Source organism: Lampetra fluviatilis, chromosome 47 (genome assembly GCF_964198595.1).
Source record: "Lampetra fluviatilis chromosome 47, kcLamFluv1.1, whole genome shotgun sequence".
NCBI classification, from domain to species: Eukaryota; Metazoa; Chordata; class Hyperoartia; order Petromyzontiformes; family Petromyzontidae; genus Lampetra; species Lampetra fluviatilis.
Window position 1 is genome coordinate 3,280,985 of NC_136321.1, and position 26,788 is coordinate 3,307,772.

Consider the following 26,788-nt stretch of genomic DNA (forward strand, 5'->3'; position numbering starts at 1 on the left):
TACGTCTATGTGAGTCTATAGGTCTCTGTGTGAGTCTATGGTCTCTATGTGAGGCCACGGTCTCTATGTGAGTCTTATACGAGTATATGGGTCTCTATGTGGGTATTTGGGTCTTCATGCGAGTCTATGGGTCTCTATGTGAGTATAGGTCTCTATGTGAGGTTATAGGTCTCTATGTGAGGCTACGGTCTCTATGTGAGTCTTTGGGTCTTCATGCGAGTCTATAGGTCTCTATGTGAGTATACGGTCTCTATGTGAGGTTATAGGTCTCTATGTGAGGCTACCGACTCTATGTGAGTCTTTGGGTCTAATGCGAGTCTATGGGTCTCTATGTGAGTATAGGTCTCTATGTGAGGTTATAGGTCTCTATGTGAGGCTACCGACTCTATGTGAGTCTTTGGGTCTCATGCGAGTCTATGGGTCTCTATGTGAGTATAGGTCTCTATGTGAGGTTATAGGTCTCTATGTGAGGTTATAGGTCTCTATGTGAGGTTATAGGTCTCTATGTGAGGTTATAGGTCTCTATGTGAGCCTTATGGGTCTCTATGTGAGTATAGGTCTCTATGTGAGGTTATAGGTCTCTATGTGAGGTTATAGGTCTCTATGTGAGGTTATAGGTCTCTATGTGAGGTTATAGGTCTCTATGTGAGGCTACCGACTCTATGCGAGTATACGGTCTGTATGTGAGGTTATGGGTCTCTATGTGAGCCTTATGGGTCTCTATGCGAGTCTTTAGGTCTTATGCGAGTTTATGAGTCTCTATGTGAGTATTTGGGTTTTATGCGAGTCTATGGGTCTCTATGTGAGTCTTTGGGTCTTATGCGAGTCTATGGGTCTCTATGTGAGTCTTTGGGTCTTATGCGAGTCTATGGGTCTCTATGTGAGTCTTTGGGTCTTATGCGAGTCTATGGGTCTCTATGTGAGTCTTTGGGTCTTATGCGAGTCTATGGGTCTCTATGTGAGTCTTTGGGTCTTATGCGAGTCTATGGGTCTCTATGTGAGTCTTTGGGTCTTATGCGAGTCTATGGGTCTCTATGTGAGTCTTTGGGTCTTATGCGAGTCTATGGGTCTCTATGTGAGTCTTTGGGTCTTATGCGAGTCTATGGGTCTCTATGTGAGTCTTTGGGTCTTATGCGAGTCTATGGGTCTCTATGTGAGTCTTTGGGTCTTATGCGAGTCTATGGGTCTCTATGTGAGTATGCGGTCTCTATGTGAGGTTATAGGTCTCTATGTGAGGTTATAGGTCTCTATGTGAGGTTATAGGTCTCTATGTGAGGTTATAGGTCTCTATGTGAGGTTATAGGTCTCTATGTGAGGCTACCGACTCTATGCGAGTATACGGTCTGTATGTGAGGTTATGGGTCTCTATGTGAGCCTTATGGGTCTCTATGCGAGTCTTTAGGTCTTATGCGAGTTTATGAGTCTCTATGTGAGTATTTGGGTTTTATGCGAGTCTATGGGTCTCTATGTGAGTCTTTGGGTCTTATGCGAGTCTATGGGTCTCTATGTGAGTCTTTGGGTCTTATGCGAGTCTATGGGTCTCTATGTGAGTCTTTGGGTCTTATGCGAGTCTATGGGTCTCTATGTGAGTCTTTGGGTCTTATGCGAGTCTATGGGTCTCTATGTGAGTCTTTGGGTCTTATGCGAGTCTATGGGTCTCTATGTGAGTCTTTGGGTCTTATGCGAGTCTATGGGTCTCTATGTGAGTCTTTGGGTCTTATGCGAGTCTATGGGTCTCTATGTGAGTCTTTGGGTCTTATGCGAGTCTATGGGTCTCTATGTGAGTCTTTGGGTCTTATGCGAGTCTATGGGTCTCTATGTGAGTCTTTGGGTCTTATGCGAGTCTATGGGTCTCTATGTGAGTCTTTGGGTCTTATGCGAGTCTATGGGTCTCTATGTGAGTCTTTGGGTCTTATGCGAGTCTATGGGTCTCTATGTGAGTATGCGGTCTCTATGTGAGGTTATAGGTCTCTATGTGAGGTTATAGGTCTCTATGTGAGTCTTTGGGTCTTCATGCGAGTCTATAGGTCTCTATGTGAGGTTATAGGTCTCTATGTGAGGTTATAGGTCTCTATGTGAGGCTACCGACTCTATGCGAGTATACGGTCTGTATGTGAGGTTATGGGTCTCTATGTGAGCCTTATGGGTCTCTATGTGAGTCGATGAACCTCTGAGTCTGTGTAGATCTGACACCGTGGATCGACTCGCGGATGAATGAGGCAGCTTCCCGTCCACTCGCTCCGCGACTCACCTCCCCCGAGTGGGGTCTCCGTGAATGGCGATAGAAACAACACAGACGCGGCTCGAGGAGGAGGTGGGGAGAGACCCCGGGCCTCACGGGGACCCCGCGGGGACCCCACAGAGACCCCGTGGGAGTGGGGGGAGGGGGTGTTGGAAAAGCACGTGGACGTTGGGGGTAGAGACAAGGATAGATGTCGGGGCACAGGCTTCAGGTTAGTTGTGTAACGGAATATAGGGAAGGGTGATAGGGTGGGGGTATAGGGTTAGTGGTGTGGGGAAGTATAGGGAAGGGTGATAGGGTGGGGGTATAGGGTTAGTGGTATGGGGTAGTATAGGGAAGGGTGATAGGGTGGGGGTATAGGGTTAGTGGTATGGGGTAGTATAGGGAAGGGTGATAGGGTGGGGGTAAAGGATTAGTGGTATGGGGTAGTATAGGGAAAGGTTATAGGGTAAGGGTATAGGGTTAGTGCTGTGGGGTAGTATAAGGCAGGGTTATAGGGTAAGGGTATAGGGTTAGTGGTGTGGAGTAGTAGTGTAGCGAATTGTTATAGGGTAGGTGTATAGACAGGCAGGGCTTGTAAGGGGCCACGCCATGGCCTAGCGGCAGTGCGTCCGCCGCTTGTTGCAAATGTTCAAGGTTCGACTTCAGCGGCCGCCCCGATTAATACTGCGGGTTTGCGTCAAACATAAACACACCGCGTGCCTCGCAGCGGACGTTAAAGATCCGGTGGCATCCTTCGCGAGAGTAGGCCATAGCGTGCCAACTTTGCCACTTTGTCACAGTTCCCATGATCACTGTTACGTTGCTTTTATGGCTTTATTTTGGTGATTTCGAAAACGCTTTTTGGTTTGGCCATGTTTGTTTGTACGGAGTTAGACTGATGGCTTTAATATAAGTTGTCTTGTGGTTGTTGTTGTTGTTTGACTTGCATCCCACTGGGATTTTTGCACACAGCGTTGTTGTATGGTGCTTTTTGTGGAATATTTTGCTGTCTTTTCCTGGATTTTCTGTTTGTACATAGTCACTTTAAGATGTTTTCTTGTTCATGTTTTTGTTTGTTGCGGTTGCACCCGATTCAAGAGCCGAATGGCTCACAGGGCTATACCAAATACATGAAACTGAAACTCCGCAAAAATTGCTCAATTGTGATGACTGTAATCAGTCACATCGCAAGTTTTTCTCCCCATTACTGGTTGGCAGACCCCAGCGCCTGGGCAATCGTCGGTAGCGCTGGCTCCGGCTGCTGTCCCGCTCGTCCTTGTCGGCCGTGGCTTTACCCCGCACCTCCGTTGTGAGATGCGGTTTGCGCGAAATAAAATATCGCACGGCGGCAATTTTAACGTCTCGCGGAATATCTCCCGGGTCGTTGTGGGCACTGCTGGAGCGAGTGGCACGTGACTGGTAGACGTACCCACCGCAGCCCCACAGCGAGACGTATACTGGATGTGGTGTGCTGGGTGCTGGAGATGTTATTTGGCGCACTGACCCAGACAGACTCGACTGAAATGTATCCCTGGGTAGAGGGTAGAGTTATGGTCAAGGCCAGAGTTAGGGTTAGAATTAGGGTTCGAGTTGGGATATAGGGTTGGAGTTAGGATTAGGGCTAGCGTTATGGATCATTTTAAGGGTTATGGGTTGTTTTTTAAAGCGGATTTTCCAGTTTCCTCTCACACGGTGCAACACGACACCCTCTCTAACGTGATCGGCCAAAAGGCCCCAACGTGGCAGGACCCTCCTCAAAGAGGAGTCTGTGAGGACTCTGCGTGGCTTTGCTGGATGCTTTGGAATCGTCGTCATCGTCGTCATCGCCGTCATTGTTGCGATCTTGCTCTGCCCCTCGCAGGGACGATCGACCGCTCGCTCAGCAGCAGTCGGAGCCGCGAACGGGAAACGGTCCCGGAGCGCACGTCAATTAGCGAAGGGCTCTTGCGAGTGACCTTGGCTGGTCCGCTCACGGCGGAGTGACGTGTGCGCGCGTCTCTGGTGGCGCGTCTCTAGCGCACTGCGCTAACCGGCGCGCCGCGCGACCCGAGTTCGATTCCCGCTCGCTGCCGATATCGGTGACGAATATCTGCACCGGTCCTGAGTCTTCCCTAGGTCGGCTCGGCCTTAAAATGAGTACCTGGTGAACGGTAGGTAAAGGTCAGAAACTGGGAAGACAAAGGCAGCCGGGCGTGGTGTTGGCCACCCTCCCCCCTCTCTCTCTCGTTCGTCCATCATAGTTGATGATGACCATGGCACGTTTGTCATTTTGTTGGGTTTTGATGAGTGCGCAGATGGCTGAACAGGCGACTCCGAGCCCGGAATCCTCTGTGGCACACTGGACAGGTCAGGGAGGATGTAGAGCTCTCTGAGGTGCAGCCACACGTCCCTCCTTGGTAGATGTGCGCTGCTGCCTCTTCAAGATAGCACAGGAGCTTATCCCGCTCTCACAGAGGACTGCACCCTCATATGCCGTGCTGGCCTTAATAGGTGCTCGCTAACAGCACTTTGCCCCAACACGGGGCAAGTTTTGCCTCTTGTCTTTGTGTGCGTGTCTGGCGGCGCAGTCGTTAGCGCACTGCGCGTCGAAGATGAGTTAGATTCTGGGGCGTGGCTGATATGGACGAAATAAAAATGAGAACTTGAAGTTGAGCATCGCCTAGGTCGACTCAGCCTTAAATGGGTGCTTGGTTCGAGTCTCATTTGCCAACAGTGGCCTGGCTCACCAACATGAGGACAGAGGCAACGGTGACGAACCGCTGTGAAGTAAAGAGACATCGGAGCAAGAGCAACCGCCACATGAGAAGTGAACTAACACCGCAGCCGATGGGTGAAATCGACAGCTGCCTTGTCAATCCACTGCTGGATGAGAGCCTCTCCACGCGTGTCTGTCTCCAGCGGGGGTGGTTTCACTTCAGCACCCTGGTCAGCACGGATAGGTGGAGCCGTCGGGAGGTTGGTGGCAAGTCAGGATCAGTTCATATTTCAGATACAATACACTTCATGTGAATTATTTATCACCGTTAGATCGTCACTCTAAGACGTTTCTGGCCAATGCGTGAGCGGTTCGTGCGCGTGGCAGGAAAGAAGAGCATTCGGAGAAAGACCACGCCTTGCGAGAGGGGGCAACGCTCTATCCCCGTACAGACGGAAACCGATGGCGATCAGTCCACTTGCTCGACTGCTTTCTCCTGCCCGAGCCAGGGAAGGCAGATTGGCGATATTTGCGTGGCGGTGATCCACCAACCCTCGCTGTTGCTGCTGCCTCCACAGTGCGAGATCACAGCCAGCAGCCACGTGCAGCAGCAGAAGTGTAGCCACCACCACCGCCACCACCGCCACCACCGCCGCCACCGCCACCACCGCCGCCACCATCACCACCACCACCACAGCCACCACCGCCACCACCGCCACCACCGCCATCACCGCCACCACCACCACCATCACCACCACCACCACCGCCACCACCGCCGCCACCACCGCCGCCACCACCGCCACCACCGCCGCCACCACCGCCACCACCACCACCACCGCCGCCACCACCACCGCCGCCACCACCACTGCCACCACCGCCACCTGGCATCGCTCGCCACTCATTGAGGGCCATGGCTGGGAATCGAACTCGGGTCGCCGGTGTTGGAGAGGAGTGCGCTAATGACTGCGCCACCGCTCCAAACCGACCATGTGCCGCCGATAAGATTGAGAGGATCTCGATTGAAAACGAACTTCTTTAGAGCTGCTTTTTGTCTTGAGTTTGTCGTCCTTGTCTCGCACCTCCGATGAGCACGGTTGGCTACGTACGGTGCGAAAGAAGTTCAACACGCGTACGCAATTGTATGTTGAACGGTGGTTTGTGATTCATGGTTATGGGCGGTGCCCAGTGGTTCGCGGTGATTAGGAATGGCGACTAATTAGTAATGTTTAGTTAGTGATGGGAACATGAGTGTGTGAGTGTGTGTGTGGTGAGTTATAATCAGTGGCGCTTCGTGATGATGGAGTTTCAGTGGCACTTACTGGCCAGTGGGACGATTATCTAAAGCGGTCCTAGGCCTCCCCTAGGTCGACTCGGCCTCAAATGAGAACCTGGTGCGGTGTGTAAACATCGTCGCTGGTGATACAAAGGCGGCCGTGCGTGGTGCTGGTCACCCACCCCCTCGTGTACCGTGCCGACCTTAATAGGTGCTCGCAAACAGCGGTCTGTTCAGGCTATACGGGGGGGGGGGGGTCTTTGGGGGCTCCACCACCCCCTCAAACGCCGCCCCACACACGTAATGGGCACTCGCTTACAGCACTTGGCCCTAAAGTCTGCTCAAGGCTACAAGGGGCACCTTTGTCTTTGTGCAGGCTGAGCTCGTCGCGCTGTTCGGAGCGCAGGGAGGCCGCGTGGCGTGGCCCCGCGTGCAGGCGGAGCAGGGGGAGGAGAGGGGGGCGGAGGAGGAGAGGGGGGCGGAGGAGGAGGAGGAGGAGCGGGGGGGGGGCGCCCCCCCCCCCGCGTCGCGGTGCAGTTTGCGAGCCCCGAGGCGGCGGCGCGAGCGCGCTCGGCGCTGCACGGGACGCGGCTCGCGGGGGGGGGCACGCTGCACGTGCACGCGGCACACGTACGTGGGACACCGCTCCCCACGCCCCATCACCCAGCACCACCAACACCGCACCACCACCAACACCCCCCCATCACCCACCACCACCAACACCGCACCACCACCAACACCCCCCCATCACCACCACCACCGCCCCCCCATCACCCACCAACACCGCACCACCACCAACACCCTCCATCACCACCGCCCCCCCATAACCTACCACCACCAACACCGCACCACCACCAACACCGCTCCCCACCCCCATCACCACCAACACCGCACCACCACCAATACCCCCCATCACCCACCAGCACCGCACCACCACCAACACCGCACCACCATCACCACCGTTCCCTGCAACACAGAACCACACAGCAACACCCCACACACACACACGTATCACACTCATCACACACAGCCCCCCACCCTCACCTGACCCACAAACTTACCCCCCCCCCCCCCCACAAAGCCAGGCGCTTTGGGGTGGACCCCCTTACAGTACCCCCCCCCCCCCATGCCAATCCACATCACCACTCCACCCCCTCCCCACTCCCCGGTGTATTTTGACCCCTGACCCCGATCATCCCGACTCCGGCTTAGTGGCAGCCCCCGCGGTGGTCTACAGCTCCTGCTGCTGCTGCTGCTCCTGCTGTTGTTGTTTTTGTTGCTTTCTATCAATGGTCGTCGGCTCGTCACCCACACGGACACTGTCCAGGCTCCCTGCTGACACCAGGCTCCCTGCTGACACCAGGCTCCCTGCTGACACCAGGCTCCCTGCTGACACCAGGCTCCCTGCTGATACCAGGCTCCCTGCTGAGACCAGGCTCCCTGCTGAGACCAGGCTCCCTGCTGAGACCAGGTTCCCTGATGACACCAGGCTCCCTGATGACACCAGGCTCCCTGCTGACACCAGGCTCCCTGCTGACACCAGGCTCCCTGCTGACACCAGGCTCCCTGCTGAGACCAGGCTCCCTGCTGAGACCAGGCTCCCTGCTGAGACCAGGTTCCCTGCTGAGACCAGGCTCCCTGATGACACCAGGCTCCCTGCTGAGACCAGGCTCCCTGATGACACCAGGCTCCCTGCTGACACCAGGCTCCCTGCTGACACCAGGCTCCCTGCTGAGACCAGGCTCCCTGCTGACACCAGGCTCCCTGCTGAGACCAGGCTCCCTGCTGACACCAGGCTCCCTGCTGACACCAGGCTCCCTGCTGACACCAGGCTCCCTGCTGACACCAGGCTCCCTGCTGAGACCAGGCTCCCTGCTGAGACCAGGCTCCCTGCTGACACCAGGCTCCCTGCTGAGACCAGGCTCCCTGATGACACCAGGCTCCCTGCTGACACCAGGCTCCCTGCTGAGACCAGGCTCCCTGCTGAGACCAGGCTCCCTGCTGAGACCAGGCTCCCTGCTGAGACCAGGCTCCCTGCTGACACCAAGCTCCCTGCTGAGACCAGGCTCCCTGCTGAGACCAGGCTCCCTGCTGAGACCAGGCTCCCTGCTGAGACCAGGCTCCCTGCTGAGACCAGGTTCCCTGCTGAGACCAGGCTCCCTGATGACACCAGGCTCCCTGCTGAGACCAGGCTCCCTGATGACACCAGGCTCCCTGCTGACACCAGGCTCCCTGCTGAGACCAGGCTCCCTGCTGAGACCAGGCTCCCTGCTGAGACCAGGCTCCCTGCTGACACCAAGCTCCCTGCTGAGACCAGGCTCCCTGCTGAGACCAGGCTCCCTGCTGAGACCAGGCTCCCTGCTGAGACCAGGCTCCCTGCTGAGACCAGGCTCCCTGCTGACACCAAGCTCCCTGCTGACACCAGGCTCCCTGCTGACACCAGGCTCCCTGCTGAGACCAGGCTCCCTGCTGACACCAGGCTCCCTGCTGAGACCAGGCTCCCTGCTGACACCAGGCTCCCTGCTGACACCAGGCTCCCTGCTGACACCAGGCTCCCTGCTGATACCAGGCTCCCTGCTGAGACCAGGCTCCCTGCTGAGACCAGGCTCCCTGCTGAGACCAGGTTCCCTGATGACACCAGGCTCCCTGATGACACCAGGCTCCCTGCTGACACCAGGCTCCCTGCTGACACCAGGCTCCCTGCTGACACCAGGCTCCCTGCTGAGACCAGGCTCCCTGCTGAGACCAGGCTCCCTGCTGAGACCAGGTTCCCTGCTGAGACCAGGCTCCCTGATGACACCAGGCTCCCTGCTGAGACCAGGCTCCCTGATGACACCAGGCTCCCTGCTGACACCAGGCTCCCTGCTGACACCAGGCTCCCTGCTGAGACCAGGCTCCCTGCTGACACCAGGCTCCCTGCTGAGACCAGGCTCCCTGCTGACACCAGGCTCCCTGCTGACACCAGGCTCCCTGCTGACACCAGGCTCCCTGCTGACACCAGGCTCCCTGCTGAGACCAGGCTCCCTGCTGAGACCAGGCTCCCTGCTGACACCAGGCTCCCTGCTGAGACCAGGCTCCCTGATGACACCAGGCTCCCTGCTGACACCAGGCTCCCTGCTGAGACCAGGCTCCCTGCTGAGACCAGGCTCCCTGCTGAGACCAGGCTCCCTGCTGAGACCAGGCTCCCTGCTGACACCAAGCTCCCTGCTGAGACCAGGCTCCCTGCTGAGACCAGGCTCCCTGCTGAGACCAGGCTCCCTGCTGAGACCAGGCTCCCTGCTGAGACCAGGTTCCCTGCTGAGACCAGGCTCCCTGATGACACCAGGCTCCCTGCTGAGACCAGGCTCCCTGATGACACCAGGCTCCCTGCTGACACCAGGCTCCCTGCTGAGACCAGGCTCCCTGCTGAGACCAGGCTCCCTGCTGAGACCAGGCTCCCTGCTGACACCAAGCTCCCTGCTGAGACCAGGCTCCCTGCTGAGACCAGGCTCCCTGCTGAGACCAGGCTCCCTGCTGAGACCAGGCTCCCTGCTGAGACCAGGCTCCCTGCTGACACCAAGCTCCCTGCTGACACCAGGCTCCCTGCTGACACCAGGCTCCCTGCTGAGACCAGGCTCCCTGCTGACACCAGGCTCCCTGCTGAGACCAGGCTCCCTGCTGACACCAGGCTCCCTGCTGACACCAGGCTCCCTGCTGACACCAGGCTCCCTGCTGACACCAGGCTCCCTGCTGACACCAGGCTCCCTGCTGACACCAGGCTCCCTGCGGAGACCAGGCTCCCTGCTGAGACCAGGCTCCCTGCTGACACCAAGCTCCCTGCTGACACCAGGCTCCCTGCTGACACCAGGCTCCCTGCTGAGACCAGGCTCCCTGCTGACACCAGGCTCCCTGCTGAGACCAGGCTCCCGGCTGACACCAGGCTCCCTGCGGAGACCAGGCTCCCTGCTGACACCAGGCTCCCTGCTGACACCAGGCTCCCTGCTGACACCAGGCTCCCTGCTGACACCAGGCTCCCTGCTGACACCAGGCTCCCTGCTGACACCAGGCTCCCTGCTGACACCAGGCTCCCTGCTGACACCAGGCTCCCTGCTGACACCAGGCTCCCTGCTGACACCAGGCTCCCTGCGGAGACCAGGCTCCCTGCTGACACCAGGCTCCCTGCTGAGACCAGGCTCCCTGCTGACACCAGGCACGCCCTGGCTGGTGCAGACCTGGCCACACGAATCATCCTTGCAGACAAGCCCAGTGTCCCTGTCCCCACCTCCCTCTCCCTCTGTCTGTCTCCCTCTCCTCCTACCCCCCTGTCCCCGTGTCCATATCCTCACCTTGGCGTCTCCTGACTCTGCTCCAGAGGTCGCAACCGGGTACCCGATACCCGTACCCTACCCGATACCCGGCTACCCGTACCCGGCCGGGTATCGGGTACGGGTACCCGTTTGCGACCCTGGTGCGGCCGGGTACGGGTACGGGTAGGGAATCAAAACCCGTTTGCGACCTCTGCTCTGCTCCCCTTACCCCGTGTCCCCCTCTCCTCAACCCTTGCCCCCCCCCTGGTGTCTCCTGTCCCTTAACCCCAATTGACCCCCTTCCCCCATCTCCCTCCCCTCCCCGTCCCGCAGGCCGTGATGGGGGACCCCCAGAGTCCCGGGGCGTCGCTGGCGCTCCCCCAGCCCGGCCGCGTGTGGCTCATCTCCCCCCCCGGGTCCCCCCCCGCGGGGTGGCAGCCCAGGCCCGACCCCGCGCCGCTCGTCAACTACGACCTCCTGTGCGCCATCGCGCAGCTGGGACCCGGTCAGCCTTTGCCTTCCTCTTCCTCCTCCTCTCTGCTTGTTTCCTATCGCGGGAGGGCGATCGGTGGCGTGAGGCACAGACTCGCGTAGAGAAACATAGACACGCCCATTGGGCGGCGTAGAGATCGGTAGGCTGTCGATCAACGGTGTCAGATACGGACTCGCATTGAGGTTCATGGAGTCGCATAGAGACCCACAGACTCGCATTGAGGTTCATGGACTCGCATAGAGACCCACAGACTCATATTGAGGTTCATGGAGTCGCATAGGGACCCACAGACTCGCATTGAGGTTCATGGACTCGCATAGAGACCCACAGACTCGCATTGAGGTTCATGGACTCGCATAGAGACCCACAGACTCATATTGAGTTTCATGGAGTCGCATAGAGACCCACAGACTCACATTGAGGTTCATGGACTCGCATAGAGACCCACAGACTCACACTGAGGTTCATGGACTCACATAGAGACCCACAGACTCACACTGAGGTTCATGGACTCGCATAGAGACCCACAGACTCACACTGAGGTTCATGGACTCACATAGAGACCCACAGACTCACATTGAGGTTCAAGGACTCATATAGAGATCCACAGACTCATATTGAGGTTCAAGGACTCACATAGAGACCCACAGACTCACATTGAGGTTCAAGGACTCACATAGAGACCCACAGACTCACATTGAGGTTCAAGGACTCACATAGAGACCCACAGACTCACATTGAGGTTCAAGGACTCACATAGAGACTCACAGACTGACATTGAGGTGCAAGGACTCACATAGAGACCCACAGACTCACATTGAGGTTCATGGACTCACATAGAGACCCACAGACTGACATTGAGGTTCAAGGACTCACATAGAGACCCACAGACTCACATTGAGGTTCATGGACTCACATAGAGACTCACAGACTGACATTGAGGTTCAAGGACTGATATAGAGACCCACAGACTCACATTGAGGTTCAAGGACTCACATAGAGACCCACAGACTCACATTGAGGTTCAAGGACTGATATAGAGACCCACAGACTCACATTGAGGTTCATGGACTCACATATAGACCCACAGACTCACATTGAGGTTCAAGGACTCACATAGAGACTCACAGACTGACATTGAGGTTCAAGGACTCACATAGAGACCCACAGACTCACATTGAGGTTCATGGACTCACATAGAGACCCACAGACTCACATTGAGGTTCAAGGACTCACATAGAGACTCACAGACTCACATTGAGGTTCATGGACTCACATAGAGACCCACAGACTCACATTGAGGTTCATGGACTCACATAGAGACCCACAGACTCACATTGAGGTTCAAGGACTCACATAGAGACTCACAGACTCACATTGAGGTTCAAGGACTCACATAGAGACCCACAGACTGACATTGAGGTTCAATGACTCACATAGAGACTCACAGACTGACATTGAGGTTCAAGGACTCACATAGAGACTCACAGACTCACATTGAGGTTCAAGGACTCACATAGAGACTCACAGACTCACATTGAGGTTCAAGGACTCACATAGAGACCCACAGACTCACATTGAGGTTCAAGGACTCACATAGAGACCCACAGACTCACATTGAGGTTCATGGACTCACATATAGACCCACAGACTCACATTGAGGTTCAAGGACTCACATAGAGACTCACAGACTGACATTGAGGTTCAAGGACTCACATAGAGACCCACAGACTCACATTGAGGTTCATGGACTCACATAGAGACCCACAGACTCACATTGAGGTTCAAGGACTCACATAGAGACTCACAGACTCACATTGAGGTTCATGGACTCACATAGAGACCCACAGACTCACATTGAGGTTCATGGACTCACATAGAGACCCACAGACTCACATTGAGGTTCAAGGACTCACATAGAGACTCACAGACTCACATTGAGGTTCAAGGACTCACATAGAGACCCACAGACTCACATTGAGGTTCAAGGACTCACATAGAGACTCACAGACTGACATTGAGGTTCAAGGACTCACATAGAGACCCACAGACTCACATTGAGGTTCAAGGACTCACATAGAGACCCACAGACTCACATTGAGGTTCAAGGACTCACATAGAGACTCACAGACTCACATTGAGGTTCAAGGACTCACATAGAGACTCACAGACTGACATTGAGGTTCAAGGACTCACATAGAGACCCACAGACTCACATTGAGGTTCAAGGACTCACATAGAGACCCACAGACTCACATTGAGGTTCAAGGACTCACATAGAGACCCACAGACTCACATTGAGGTTCATGGAGTCGCATAGAGACCCACAGACTCACATTGAGGTTCATGGACTCACATAGAGACCCACAGACTCACATTGAGGTTCAAGGACTCACATAGAGACTCACAGACTGACATTGAGGTTCAAGGACTCACATAGAGACCCACAGACTCACATTGAGGTTCATGGAGTCGCATAGAGACCCACAGACTCACATTGAGGTTCATGGACTCACATAGAGACCCACAGACTCACATTGAGGTTCATGGACTCACATAGAGACTCACAGACTCACATTGAGGTTCAAGGACTCACATAGAGACTCACAGACTCACATTGAGGTTCAAGGACTCACATAGAGACCCACAGACTCACATTGAGGTTCAAGGACTCACATAGAGACCCACAGACTCACATTGAGGTTCAAGGACTCACATAGAGACCCACAGACTCACATTGAGGTTCAAGGACTCACATAGAGACCCACAGACTCACATTGAGGTTCAATGACTCACATAGAGACTCACAGACTCACATTGAGGTTCATGGACTCACATAGAGACCCACAGACTCACATTGAGGTTCATGGACTCACATAGAGACCCACAGACTCACATTGAGGTTCAAGGACTCACATAGAGACTCACAGACTGACATTGAGGTTCAAGGACTCACATAGAGACCCACAGACTCACATTGAGGTTCATGGAGTCGCATAGAGACCCACAGACTCACAATGAGGTTCATGGACTCACATAGAGACCCACAGACTCACATTGAGGTTCATGGACTCACATAGAGACTCACAGACTCACATTGAGGTTCAAGGACTCACATAGAGACTCACAGACTCACATTGAGGTTCAAGGACTCACATAGAGACCCACAGACTCACATTGAGGTTCAAGGACTCACATAGAGACCCACAGACTCACATTGAGGTTCAAGGACTCACATAGAGACCCACAGACTCACATTGAGGTTCAAGGACTCACATAGAGACCCACAGACTCACATTGAGGTTCAAGGACTCACATAGAGACCCACAGACTCACATTGAGGTTCAAGGACTCACATAGAGACCCACAGACTCACATTGAGGTTCAAGGACTCACATAGAGACCCACAGACTCACATTGAGGTTCAAGGACTCACATAGAGACCCACAGACTCACATTGAGGTTCAAGGACTCACATAGAGACCCACAGACTCACATTGAGGTTCAAGGACTCACATAGAGACCCACAGACTCACATTGAGGTTCAAGGACTCACATAGAGACCCACAGACTCACATTGAGGTTCAAGGACTCACATAGAGACCCACAGACTCACATTGAGGTTCAAGGACTCACATAGAGACCCACAGACTCACATTGAGGTTCAAGGACTCACATAGAGACTCACAGACTCACATTGAGGTGCAAGGACTGACATAGAGACCCACAGACTCACATTGAGGTTCAAGGACTCACATAGAGACTCACAGACTCACATTGAGGTTCAAGGACTCACATAGAGACTCACAGACTCACATTGAGGTTCAAGGACTGACATAGAGACCCACAGACTCACATTGAGGTTCAAGGACTCACATAGAGACCCACAGACTCACATTGAGGTTCAAGGACTCACATAGAGACCCACAGACTCACATTGAGGTTCAAGGACTGACAAAGAGACCCACAGACTCACATTGAGGTTCAAGGACTCACATAGAGACCCACAGACTCACATTGAGGTTCAAGGACTCACATAGAGACCCACAGACTCACATTGAGGTTCAAGGACTCACATAGAGACCCACAGACTCACATTGAGGTTCATTGACTCACATAGAGACCCACAGACTCACATTGAGGTTCAAGGACTCACATAGAGACCCACAGACTCACATTGAGGTTCAATGACTCACACAGAGACCCACAGACTCACATTGAGGTTCATGGACTCACATAGAGACCCACAGACTCACATTGAGGTTCATGGACTCACATAGAGACCCACAGACTCACATTGAGGTTCAAGGACTCACATAGAGACCCACAGACTCACATTGAGGTTCAAGGACTCACATAGAGACTCACAGACTCACATTGAGGTTCAAGGACTCACATAGAGACCCACAGACTCACATTGAGGTTTATGGACTCACATAGAGACCCACAGACTCACATTGAGGTTCAAGGACTCACATAGAGACTCACAGACTCACATTGAGGTTCATGGACTCACATAGAGACCCACAGACTCACATTGAGGTTCATGGACTCACATAGAGACCCACAGACTCACATTGAGGTTCATGGACTCACATAGAGACCCACAGACTCACATTGAGGTTCATGGACTCACAAAGAGACCCACAGACTCACATTGAGGTTCATGGTCTCACATAGAGACCCACAGACTCACATTGAGGTTCATGGACTCACATAGAGACCCACATACTCACATTGAGGTTCAAGGACTCACATAGAGACCCACAGACTCACATTGAGGTTCAAGGACTCACATAGAGACCCACAGACTCACATTGAGGTTCAAGGACTCACATAGAGACCCACAGACTCACATTGTGGTTCAAGGACTCACATAGAGACTCACAGACTCACATTGAGGTTCATGGACTCACATAGAGACCCACAGACTCACATTGAGGTTCATGGACTCACATAGAGACTCACAGACTCACATTGAGGTTCATGGACTCACATAGAGACCCACAGACTCACATTGAGGTTCATGGACTCACATAGAGACCCACAGACTCACATTGAGGTTCAAGGACTCACATAGAGACTCACAGACTGACATTGAGGTTCAAGGACTCACATAGAGACCCACAGACTCACATTGAGGTTCATGGAGTCGCATAGAGACCCACAGACTCACAATGAGGTTCATGGACTCACATAGAGACCCACAGACTCACATTGAGGTTCATGGACTCACATAGAGACTCACAGACTCACATTGAGGTTCAAGGACTCACATAGAGACTCACAGACTCACATTGAGGTTCAAGGACTCACATAGAGACCCACAGACTCACATTGAGGTTCAAGGACTCACATAGAGACCCACAGACTCACATTGAGGTTCAAGGACTCACATAGAGACCCACAGACTCACATTGAGGTTCAAGGACTCACATAGAGACCCACAGACTCACATTGAGGTTCAAGGACTCACATAGAGACCCACAGACTCACATTGAGGTTCAAGGACTCACATAGAGACCCACAGACTCACATTGAGGTTCAAGGACTCACATAGAGACCCACAGACTCACATTGAGGTTCAAGGACTCACATAGAGACCCACAGACTCACATTGAGGTTCAAGGACTCACATAGAGACCCACAGACTCACATTGAGGTTCAAGGACTCACATAGAGACCCACAGACTCACATTGAGGTTCAAGGACTCACATAGAGACCCACAGACTCACATTGAGGTTCAAGGACTCACATAGAGACCCACAGACTCACATTGAGGTTCAAGGACTCACATAGAGACCCACAGACTCACATTGAGGTTCAAGGACTCACATAGAGACTCACAGACTCACATTGAGGTGCAAGGACTGACATAGAGACCCACAGACTCACATTGAGGTTCAAGGACTCACATAGAGACTCACAGACTCACATTGAGGTTCAAGGACTCACATAGAGACTCACAGACTCACATTGAGGTTCAAGGACTGACATAGAGACCCACAGACTCACATTGAGGTTCAAGGACTCACATAGAGACCCACAGACTCACATTGAGGTTCAAGGACTCACATAGAGACCCACAGACTCACATTGAGGTTCAAGGACTGACAAAGAGACCCACAGACTCACATTGAGGTTCAAGGACTCACATAGAGACCCACAGACTCACATTGAGGTTCAAGGACTCACATAGAGACCCACAGACTCACATTGAGGTTCAAGGACTCACATAGAGACCCACAGACTCACATTGAGGTTCATTGACTCACATAGAGACCCACAGACTCACATTGAGGTTCAAGGACTCACATAGAGACCCACAGACTCACATTGAGGTTCAATGACTCACACAGAGACCCACAGACTCACATTGAGGTTCATGGACTCACATAGAGACCCACAGACTCACATTGAGGTTCATGGACTCACATAGAGACCCACAGACTCACATTGAGGTTCAAGGACTCACATAGAGACCCACAGACTCACATTGAGGTTCAAGGACTCACATAGAGACTCACAGACTCACATTGAGGTTCAAGGACTCACATAGAGACCCACAGACTCACATTGAGGTTTATGGACTCACATAGAGACCCACAGACTCACATTGAGGTTCAAGGACTCACATAGAGACTCACAGACTCACATTGAGGTTCATGGACTCACATAGAGACCCACAGACTCACATTGAGGTTCATGGACTCACATAGAGACCCACAGACTCACATTGAGGTTCATGGACTCACATAGAGACCCACAGACTCACATTGAGGTTCATGGACTCACAAAGAGACCCACAGACTCACATTGAGGTTCATGGTCTCACATAGAGACCCACAGACTCACATTGAGGTTCATGGACTCACATAGAGACCCACATACTCACATTGAGGTTCAAGGACTCACATAGAGACCCACAGACTCACATTGAGGTTCAAGGACTCACATAGAGACCCACAGACTCACATTGAGGTTCAAGGACTCACATAGAGACCCACAGACTCACATTGAGGTTCAAGGACTCACATAGAGACTCACAGACTCACATTGAGGTTCATGGACTCACATAGAGACCCACAGACTCACATTGAGGTTCATGGACTCACATAGAGACCCACAGACTCACATTGAGGTTCATGGACTCACATAGAGACCCACAGACTCACATTGAGGTTCATGGACTCACATAGAGACCCACAGACTCACATTGAGGTTCATGGACTCACATAGAGACCCACAGACTCACATTGAGGTTCATGGACTCACATAGAGACCCACAGACTCACATTGAGGTTCATGGACTCACAAAGAGACCCACAGACTCACATTGAGGTTCATGGTCTCACATAGAGACCCACAGACTCACATTGAGGTTCATGGACTCACATAGAGACCCACAGACTCACATTGAGGTTCAAGGACTCACATAGAGACCCACAGACTCACATTGAGGTTCAAGGACTCACATAGAGACCCACAGACTCACATTGAGGTTCAAGGACTCACATAGAGACCCACAGACTCACATTGAGGTTCAAGGACTCACATAGAGACCCACAGACTCACATTGAGGTTCATGGACTCACATAGAGACCCACAGACTTACATTGAGGTTCATGGACTCACATAGAGACCCACAGACTCACATTGAGGTTCAAGGACTCACATAGAGACCCACAGACTCACATTGAGGTTCAAGGACTCACATAGAGACCCACAGACTCACATTGAGGTTCATGGACTCACATAGAGACTCACAGACTCACATTGAGGTTCATGGACTCACATAGAGACCCACAGACTCACATTGAGGTTCAAGGACTCACATAGAGACTTACAGACTCACATTGAGGTTCATGGACTCACATAGAGACCCACAGACTCACATTGAGGTTCATGGACTCACATAGAGACCCACAGACTCACATTGAGGTTCATGGACTCACATAGAGACCCACAGACTCACATTGAGGTTCATGGACTCACATAGAGACCCACAGACTCACATTGAGGTTCAAGGACTCACATAGAGACCCACAGACTCACATTGAGGTTCATGGACTCACATAGAGACCCACAGACTCACATTGAGGTTCATGGACTCACATAGAGACCCACAGACTCACATTGAGGTTCAAGGACTCACATAGAGACCCACAGACTCACATTGAGGTTCAAGGACTCACATAGAGACCCACAGACTCACATTGAGGTTCAAGGACTCACATAGAGACCCACAGACTCACATTGAGGTTCAAGGACTCACATAGAGACCCACAGACTCACATTGAGGTTCAAGGACTCACATAGAGACCCACAGACTCACATTGAGGTTCAAGGACTCACATAGAGACCCACAGACTCACATTGAGGTTCAAGGACTCACATAGAGACCCACAGACTCACATTGAGGTTCAAGGACTCACATAGAGACCCACAGACTCACATTGAGGTTCAAGGACTCACATAGAGACCCACAGACTCACATTGAGGTTCAAGGACTCACATAGAGACTCACAGACTCACATTGAGGTGCAAGGACTGACATAGAGACCCACAGACTCACATTGAGGTTCAAGGACTCACATAGAGACTCACAGACTCACATTGAGGTTCAAGGACTGACATAGAGACCCACAGACTCACATTGAGGTTCAAGGACTCACATAGAGACCCACAGACTCACATTGAGGTTCAAGGACTCACATAGAGACCCACAGACTCACATTGAGGTTCAAGGACTGACATAGAGACCCACAGACTCACATTGAGGTTCAAGGACTCACATAGAGACCCACAGACTCACATTGAGGTTCAAGGACTCACATAGAGACGCACAGACTCACATTGAGGTTCAAGGACTCACATAGAGACCCACAGACTCACATTGAGGTTCATGGACTCACATAGAGACCCACAGACTCACATTGAGGTTCAAGGACTCACATAGAGACCCACAGACTCACATTGAGGTTCAATGACTCACATAGAGACCCACAGACTCACATTGAGGTTCATGGACTCACATAGAGACCCACAGACTCACATTGAGGTTCATGGACTCACATAGAGACCCACAGACTCACATTGAGGTTCAAGGACTCACATAGAGACCCACAGACTCACATTGAGGTTCAAGGACTCACATAGAGACTCACAGACTCACATTGAGGTTCAAGGAGTCACATAGAGACCCACAGACTCACATTGAGGTTTATGGACTCACATAGAGACCCACAGACTCACATTGAGGTTCAAGGACTCACATAGAGACTCACAGACTCACATTGAGGTTCATGGACTCACATAGAGACCCACAGACTCACATTGAGGTTCATGGACTCACATAGAGACCCACAGACTCACATTGAGGTTCATGGACTCACATAGAGACCCACAGACTCACATTGAGGTTCATGGACTCACATAGAGACCCACAGACTCACATTGAGGTTCATGGACTCACATAGAGACCCACAGACTCACATTGAGGTTCATGGACTCACATAGAGACCCACAGACTCACATTGAGGTTCATGGACTCACATAGAGACCCACAGACTCACATTGAGGTTCATGGACTCACATAGAGACCCACAGACTCACATTGAGGTTCATGGACTCACATAGAGACCCACAGACTCACATTGAGGTTCATGGACTCACATAGAGACCCACAGACTCACATTGAGGTTCAAGGACTCACATAGAGACCCACAGACTCACATTGAGGTTCAAGGACTCACATAGAGACCCACAGACTCACATTGAGGTTCATGGACTCACATAGAGACCCACAGACTCACATTGAGGTTCAAGGACTCACATAGAGACCCACAGACTCACATTGAGGTTCAAGGACTCACATAGAGACCCACAGACTCACATTGAGGTTCATGGACTCACATAGAGACCCACAGACTCACATTGAGGTTCATGGACTCACATAGAGACCCACAGACTCACATTGAGGTTCAAGGACTCACATAGAGACCCACAGACTCACATTGAGGTTCATGGACTCACATAGAGACCCACAGACTCACATTGAGGTTCAAGGACTCACATAGAGACCCACAGACTCACATTGAGGTTCAAGGACTCACATAGAGACCCACATACTCACATTGAGGTTCATGGACTCACATAGAGACTCACAGACTCACATTGAGGTTCATGGACTCACATAGAGACCCACAGACTCACATTCAGGTTCAAGGACTCACATAGAGACTCACAGACTCACATTGAGGTTCATGGACTCACATAGAGACCCACAGACTCACATTGAGGTTCATGGACTCACATAGAGACCCACAGACTCACATTGAGGTTCATGGACTCACATAGAGACCCACAGACTCACATTGAGGTTCATGGACTCACATAGAGACCCACAGACTCACATTGAGGTTCAAGGACTCACATAGAGACCCACAGACTCACATTGAGGTTCATGGACTCACATAGAGACCCACAGACTCACATTGAGGTTCATGGACTCACATAGAGACCCACAGACTCACATTGAGGTTCAAGGACTCACATAGAGACCCACAGACTCACATTGAGGTTCATGGACTCACATAGAGACCCACAGACTCACATTGAGGTTCATGGACTCACATAGAGACCCACAGACTCACATTGAGGTTCATGGACTCACATAGAGACCCACAGACTCACATTGAGGTTCAAGGACTCACATAGAGACCCACAGACTCACATTGAGGTTCATGGACTCACATAGAGACCCACAGACTCATGCAGATACCCATAGACGCACGTGAGTGTGTGAGAGTGAGTGTGTGAGAGTGAGTGTGAGTGTGTGTGAGTGAGTGTGTGAGTGAGGGTGTGCGTGTGAGTGAGTGTGTGTGAGTGAGAGTGAGTGTGTGTAAGTGAGGGTGAATGTGTGTGAGTGTGAGTGTGTGAGAGTGAGTGTGAGTGTGTGAGGGTGGGTGAGTGTGTGAGGGTGAGTGAGGGTGAGTGAGTGTGAGTGAGTGAGTGTGTTTGAGTGAGGGTGAGTGTGTGAGAGTGAGTGTGCGTGTGTGAGGGTGGGTGAGTGTGTGAGGGTGAGTGAGTGTGAGTGAGTGAGTGTGTTTGAGTGAGTGTGAGTGTGTGAGAGTGAGTGTGAGTGTGTGAGGGTGGGTGAGTGTGTGAGGGTGAGTGAGGGTGAGTGAGTGTGAGTGAGTGAGTGTGTTTGAGTGAGGGTGAGTGTGTGAGAGTGAGTGTGTGAGTGTGGGTGAGTGAGTGTGTGAGTGAGTGTGTGAGTGAGTGTGTGAGGGTGAGAGTGAGTGTGTGAGGGTGAGTGTGAGTGTGTGAGGGTGAGTGTGAGTGTGTGAGGGTGGGTGAGTGTGTGAGGGTGGGTGAGTGTGTGAGAGTGAGTGTGAGTGTGTGAGGGTGGGTGAGTGTGTGAGGGTGGGTGAGTGTGTGAGGGTGAGTGTGTGAGGGTGGGTGAGTGTGTGAGGGTGAGTGAGGGTGAGTGAGTGAGTGAGGGTGAGTGAGTGTTTGAAGGTGTGTGAGGGTGAGTGAGTGTGAGTGAGTGAGTGTGTTTGAGTGAGGGTGAGTGTGTGTAAGTGAGGGTGAGTGTGTGTGAGTGTGTGTGAGGGTGAGTGTGTGAGTGAGGGTCAGTGAAGGTGAGTGAGGGTGTGTGTGTGTGAGGGTGAGTGAGGGTGACTGAGTGAGGGTGACTGAGTGAGGGTGAGTGTGTGAGTGAGTGTGTGAGTGAGGGTGTGCGTGTGTGTGAGTGTGTGAGTGAGTGTGTGAGTGAGTGTGTGAGTGAGTGTGTGAGTGTGGGTGAGTGAGTGTGTGAGTGTGTGTGAGTGAGTGTGTGTGTGTGTGAGCGTCGTGGTGACGTCACCGCCACTTAGTGGCGAATGGCGGTTGTTGTTGTGTTGTTGTGTGTGAGTGTGTGTGAGTGTGTTTGAGTGAGTGTGTGAGTGAGGGTGTGTGTGAGTGTGTGTGAGTGAGTGTGTGTGTGAGTGTGTGTGAGTGAGGGTGAGTGTGATGCTCGAGTCAGGCTCTGCGTGCTTCCACCGGTGCGAGGCCGCTGTGGCCGTGGTGGTTGCTCATGAAACAACCGCTGATTGCTCATCTCGCTGATTGCTCATCTCGCTGATTGCTCATCTCGCTGGTTGCTCATCTCGCTGGTTGCTCGTCTCGCTGGGCAGAGCTGAGCAACAAGCAGGGCTCCGACAGGAATGTCAGCGCCATGCAGAGATCCATCGACTCACTGAGACACACCCATAGACCGACACAGACACCCATAGTCACATGGACACCCATACATTTACATGGATCCCCGTAATAATAATAATATCAACTCCACACATTCAACGTCAATAACGCTGCGGGCTGAATAGGAAAACTACACCGCATGTGACATTTCAGGCGGTGGCCCTTATTATTCCTAGCACGTGGATAGAGAGGCGAGTCGAGCGGACGTTGGTGGCTCTGCGTGTGTTGACCTTCTTTCGCACCGTGCTCATCGGAGGTGCGACAAGAGTGGGAGACTGCACTTGTTTACGCCGTCGCCCCCATCCGTCTGTACCCCCCCACCCCCCCGCGCCGCCCTCCCCGTGCAGGAGACAAGTACGAGCTGCACGCCGGCACGGAGCGCACGCCCAGCGTGGTGGTGCACGTGTGCGAGGGCGACGCGGAGGCCGCCGCCGCCGCCACCGCCGCCCCCAAGATCGAACCGACCCGCCGACCCGCCGAGGCCGCGCCGCCCGCCACGGCGCCCTGAGCAGTGCGGACCACGTGGCGCGGCGCACGCGGCGTCACGAGACCACGTGGCGCGGCGCACGCGGCACAACGCACAGGGTGCAACGCATGGAACAACACGCCACACAACACGCACGGCACAGCAGAACCCACGTGGAACAACACGCCGCACAACACGCACGGCACAGCAGAACCCACGTGGAACAACACGCCGCACAACACGCACGGCACAGCAGAACCCACGTGGAACAACACGCGGCACGGCACCTGCAGCATTCACATCACAAACCATGTGGCACAACGCATGCATCACACGATCACCAGTACACGTGCGTGTGTGTGTTGAACGTCTTTCGCGCCGTACGTAGCCAAGTGCTCATCTTGCTACGGCTGCGACTCGGCACCAACAGCACAAACAGCACGGCACTGGCACTGCGTCTCAAACAGTACACGATCGCAGCATTAGCAGCACACCTCTCACACACAGCACTAACACAGGATCACAGCACTTACAGTACACCCCCTCTCACACACAGCACTAACACAGGATCACAGCACTAACAGCACACCTCTCACACACAGCACTAACACAGGATCACAGCACTTACAGTACACCCCCTCTCACACACAGCACTAACACAGGATCACAGCACTAACAGTACACCCCCTCTCACACACAGCACTAACACAGGATCACAGCACTAACAGCACACCTCTCACACACAGCACTAACACAGGATCACAGCACTTACAGTACACCTCCGTCTCACACACAGCACTAACACAGGATCACAGCACTAACAGCACACCCCCTCTCACACACAGCACTAACACAGGATCACAGCACTAACAGTACACCCCCTCTCACACACAGCACTAACACAGGATCACAGCACTAACAGTACACCCCCTCTCACACACAGCACTAACACAGGATCACAGCACTAACAGCACACCCCCTCTCACACACAGCACTAACACAGGATCACAGCACTAACAGTACACCCCCTCTCACACACAGCACTAACACAGGATCACAGCACTAACAGCACACCTCCGTCTCACACACAGCACTAACACAGGATCACAGCACTAACAGTACACCCCCTCTCACACACAGCACTAACACAGGATCACAGCACTAGCAGCACACGTCTCACACACAGCACTAACACACGACTACAGCACTAACAACACACTCCCTCTCACACACAGCACTAACAACACAGGATCACAGCACTAGCAGCACACTCCCTCTCACACACAGCACTAACAACACACGACTACAGCACTAACAGCACACCTCTCATACACACAGCACTAACAGCACAGGATCACAGCACTAACAGCACACCTCTCATACACACAGCACTAACAACACAGGATCACAGCACTAACAGCACACCTCTCATAGACACAGTACCACTCGCACGGGAGACACTCACAGCTGACACCGCCGCGTGTCGCTCCGGCGAGGGAGCACGCATCCTCGCCTCTTACCCAGGGCCTAACTTTCCCACTCGTTATTTTTCGGGTCGCTGCCAAGGCTGGAGAAGGTGGCCCGCGGCTTGCCGTGGCCAGAGCGAGAAGTGTTCCACGTGCGGTGTGACGGGTGCCCAACTAATTTCTGGGCCACCAAACTGGACAGAGCCGACCTGAAATGAATCCCTGACCACCGTGTGACCACGTGCATGCGTGGCCCTGCCAGGGCCGGAGATCTGCCACATTTTTCCATAGATCCATCCACGTGTTTCCAGAGATCTGTCATGTGTTTGCTTGAATGACCCACGGAGTAGAGGGCATCCAAGGGTCACTGCACCCCTTGTAAGGCTCACTGGTGATTCCCATCGTAGCGAGTGTGTGCAAAGTTCGGCAAAGATTTGGTGAACTTTCACCTGCCCCCCCCCCTTCCCTCATCTCATCATATCTCGGAAGCTAAGCAGTCGTGAGCCTGAGCTTGGACGGGCGACAGGTCGCAAACGGGTTTTGATTCCTTACCCATACCCGTACCCGGCCACACCAGGGTCGCAAACGGGTATCGGGTACCTGATTGCGACCTCTGGGATGAAGCCATGTTGCAGGCGCGGGTGGGTTGATTCTAGGAACTTGAATTGTGAGAAGAGACAAGACGTTGGGAAATGAGTGACAAACGGTGACTCACCAGTGACTCACGGTCTACCCGTACCCGGCCGCACCAGGGTCGCAAACGGGTACCCGTACCCGGCCGGGTACGGGTAGCCGGGTATCGGGTAGGGTACGGGTATTGGGTACCCGGTTGCGACCTCTGACGGGCGACTACTGTGCTCAGCAGGTTGCTATCGGCTGAAATTCAGCTCTGGGGTACAAGCCCCCAGCTGCTGATTGGTTGCCGACTTACGATTGGCAGAAGGAGGTTGTGCTCTCGCTCAGTAGTTATTGCTCAGTCGGCAACAGTGAGAATTGCCCGATTGCAGGGGTTTGTCTTTAAATTTTTGACAACATTTTTTCATTTTTCGAAAAGGATGTACGGCCAGATGGGAACTGGGGAGGGGATTTTGTGGCGCAGGCTTCGCCCGACGTGAACTCGCGCACTGAACCACGCGGAGCCCACAACGCCCTCGACACGAACCCTCCCGTGGGTCCCGAGAACCCCGACAACGCCCGCGTCTCGGCACGGCGCAGCGAGAGAGAGGCGGTGGTGGAGAGGGGGGTCCGTCGGGGGAAGGCCGTGAGTGGGGGGGGGGGAAGGCCGTACATCCGCTCGCGGTGGTCCCGCTCGGCCGCGCGAGGCAGCAATCGCCGTGGTAACGACCCTCGCCCCCCACCACCCGCTTCACCGCTCTGGGAACGCGAGGTTCCTGGGAGACACCCGGCGGGGTTTAGCCGGCCACGCTTTGTTTGCGCGGAGAGCGGCGGTGCGGGCGGGAGACCCCGCGGGCCACGCACGGTCCATGGCTTCGTTGGGTGCGGCGCGCGGGAAACCACGGGGTGGTTGGCATGGTTGCCTACGTACGGTGCGAAAGAAGTTATACATAACGTAACGTACGTGCAATGCAGGGTGCTTCAAAAAAAAGTTAACACTTCGGAGAATTTGCAACAATAGCA

The 26,788-nt window shown here is 53.4% G+C and overlaps 1 protein-coding gene across 2 annotated transcripts in view; it reads left to right on the top strand.

Annotated features, from left to right (window-relative positions):
* Window positions 1–25,945, top strand: part of LOC144947880 (calcipressin-2-like) — a 32,914-nt gene extending 6,969 nt beyond the window's left edge. For both annotated transcript variants that reach the window (XM_078877255.1, XM_078877256.1), the window contains exons 3-4: window positions 10,812–10,983; window positions 23,566–25,945. In XM_078877255.1, coding sequence (XP_078733381.1) covers window positions 10,812–10,983; window positions 23,566–23,726 — 333 coding nt within the window. In that variant the 3' untranslated portion in view covers window positions 23,727–25,945. The remainder of the gene's footprint in view (window positions 1–10,811; window positions 10,984–23,565) is intronic.
* Window positions 25,946–26,788: the final 843 nt, after the last annotated feature.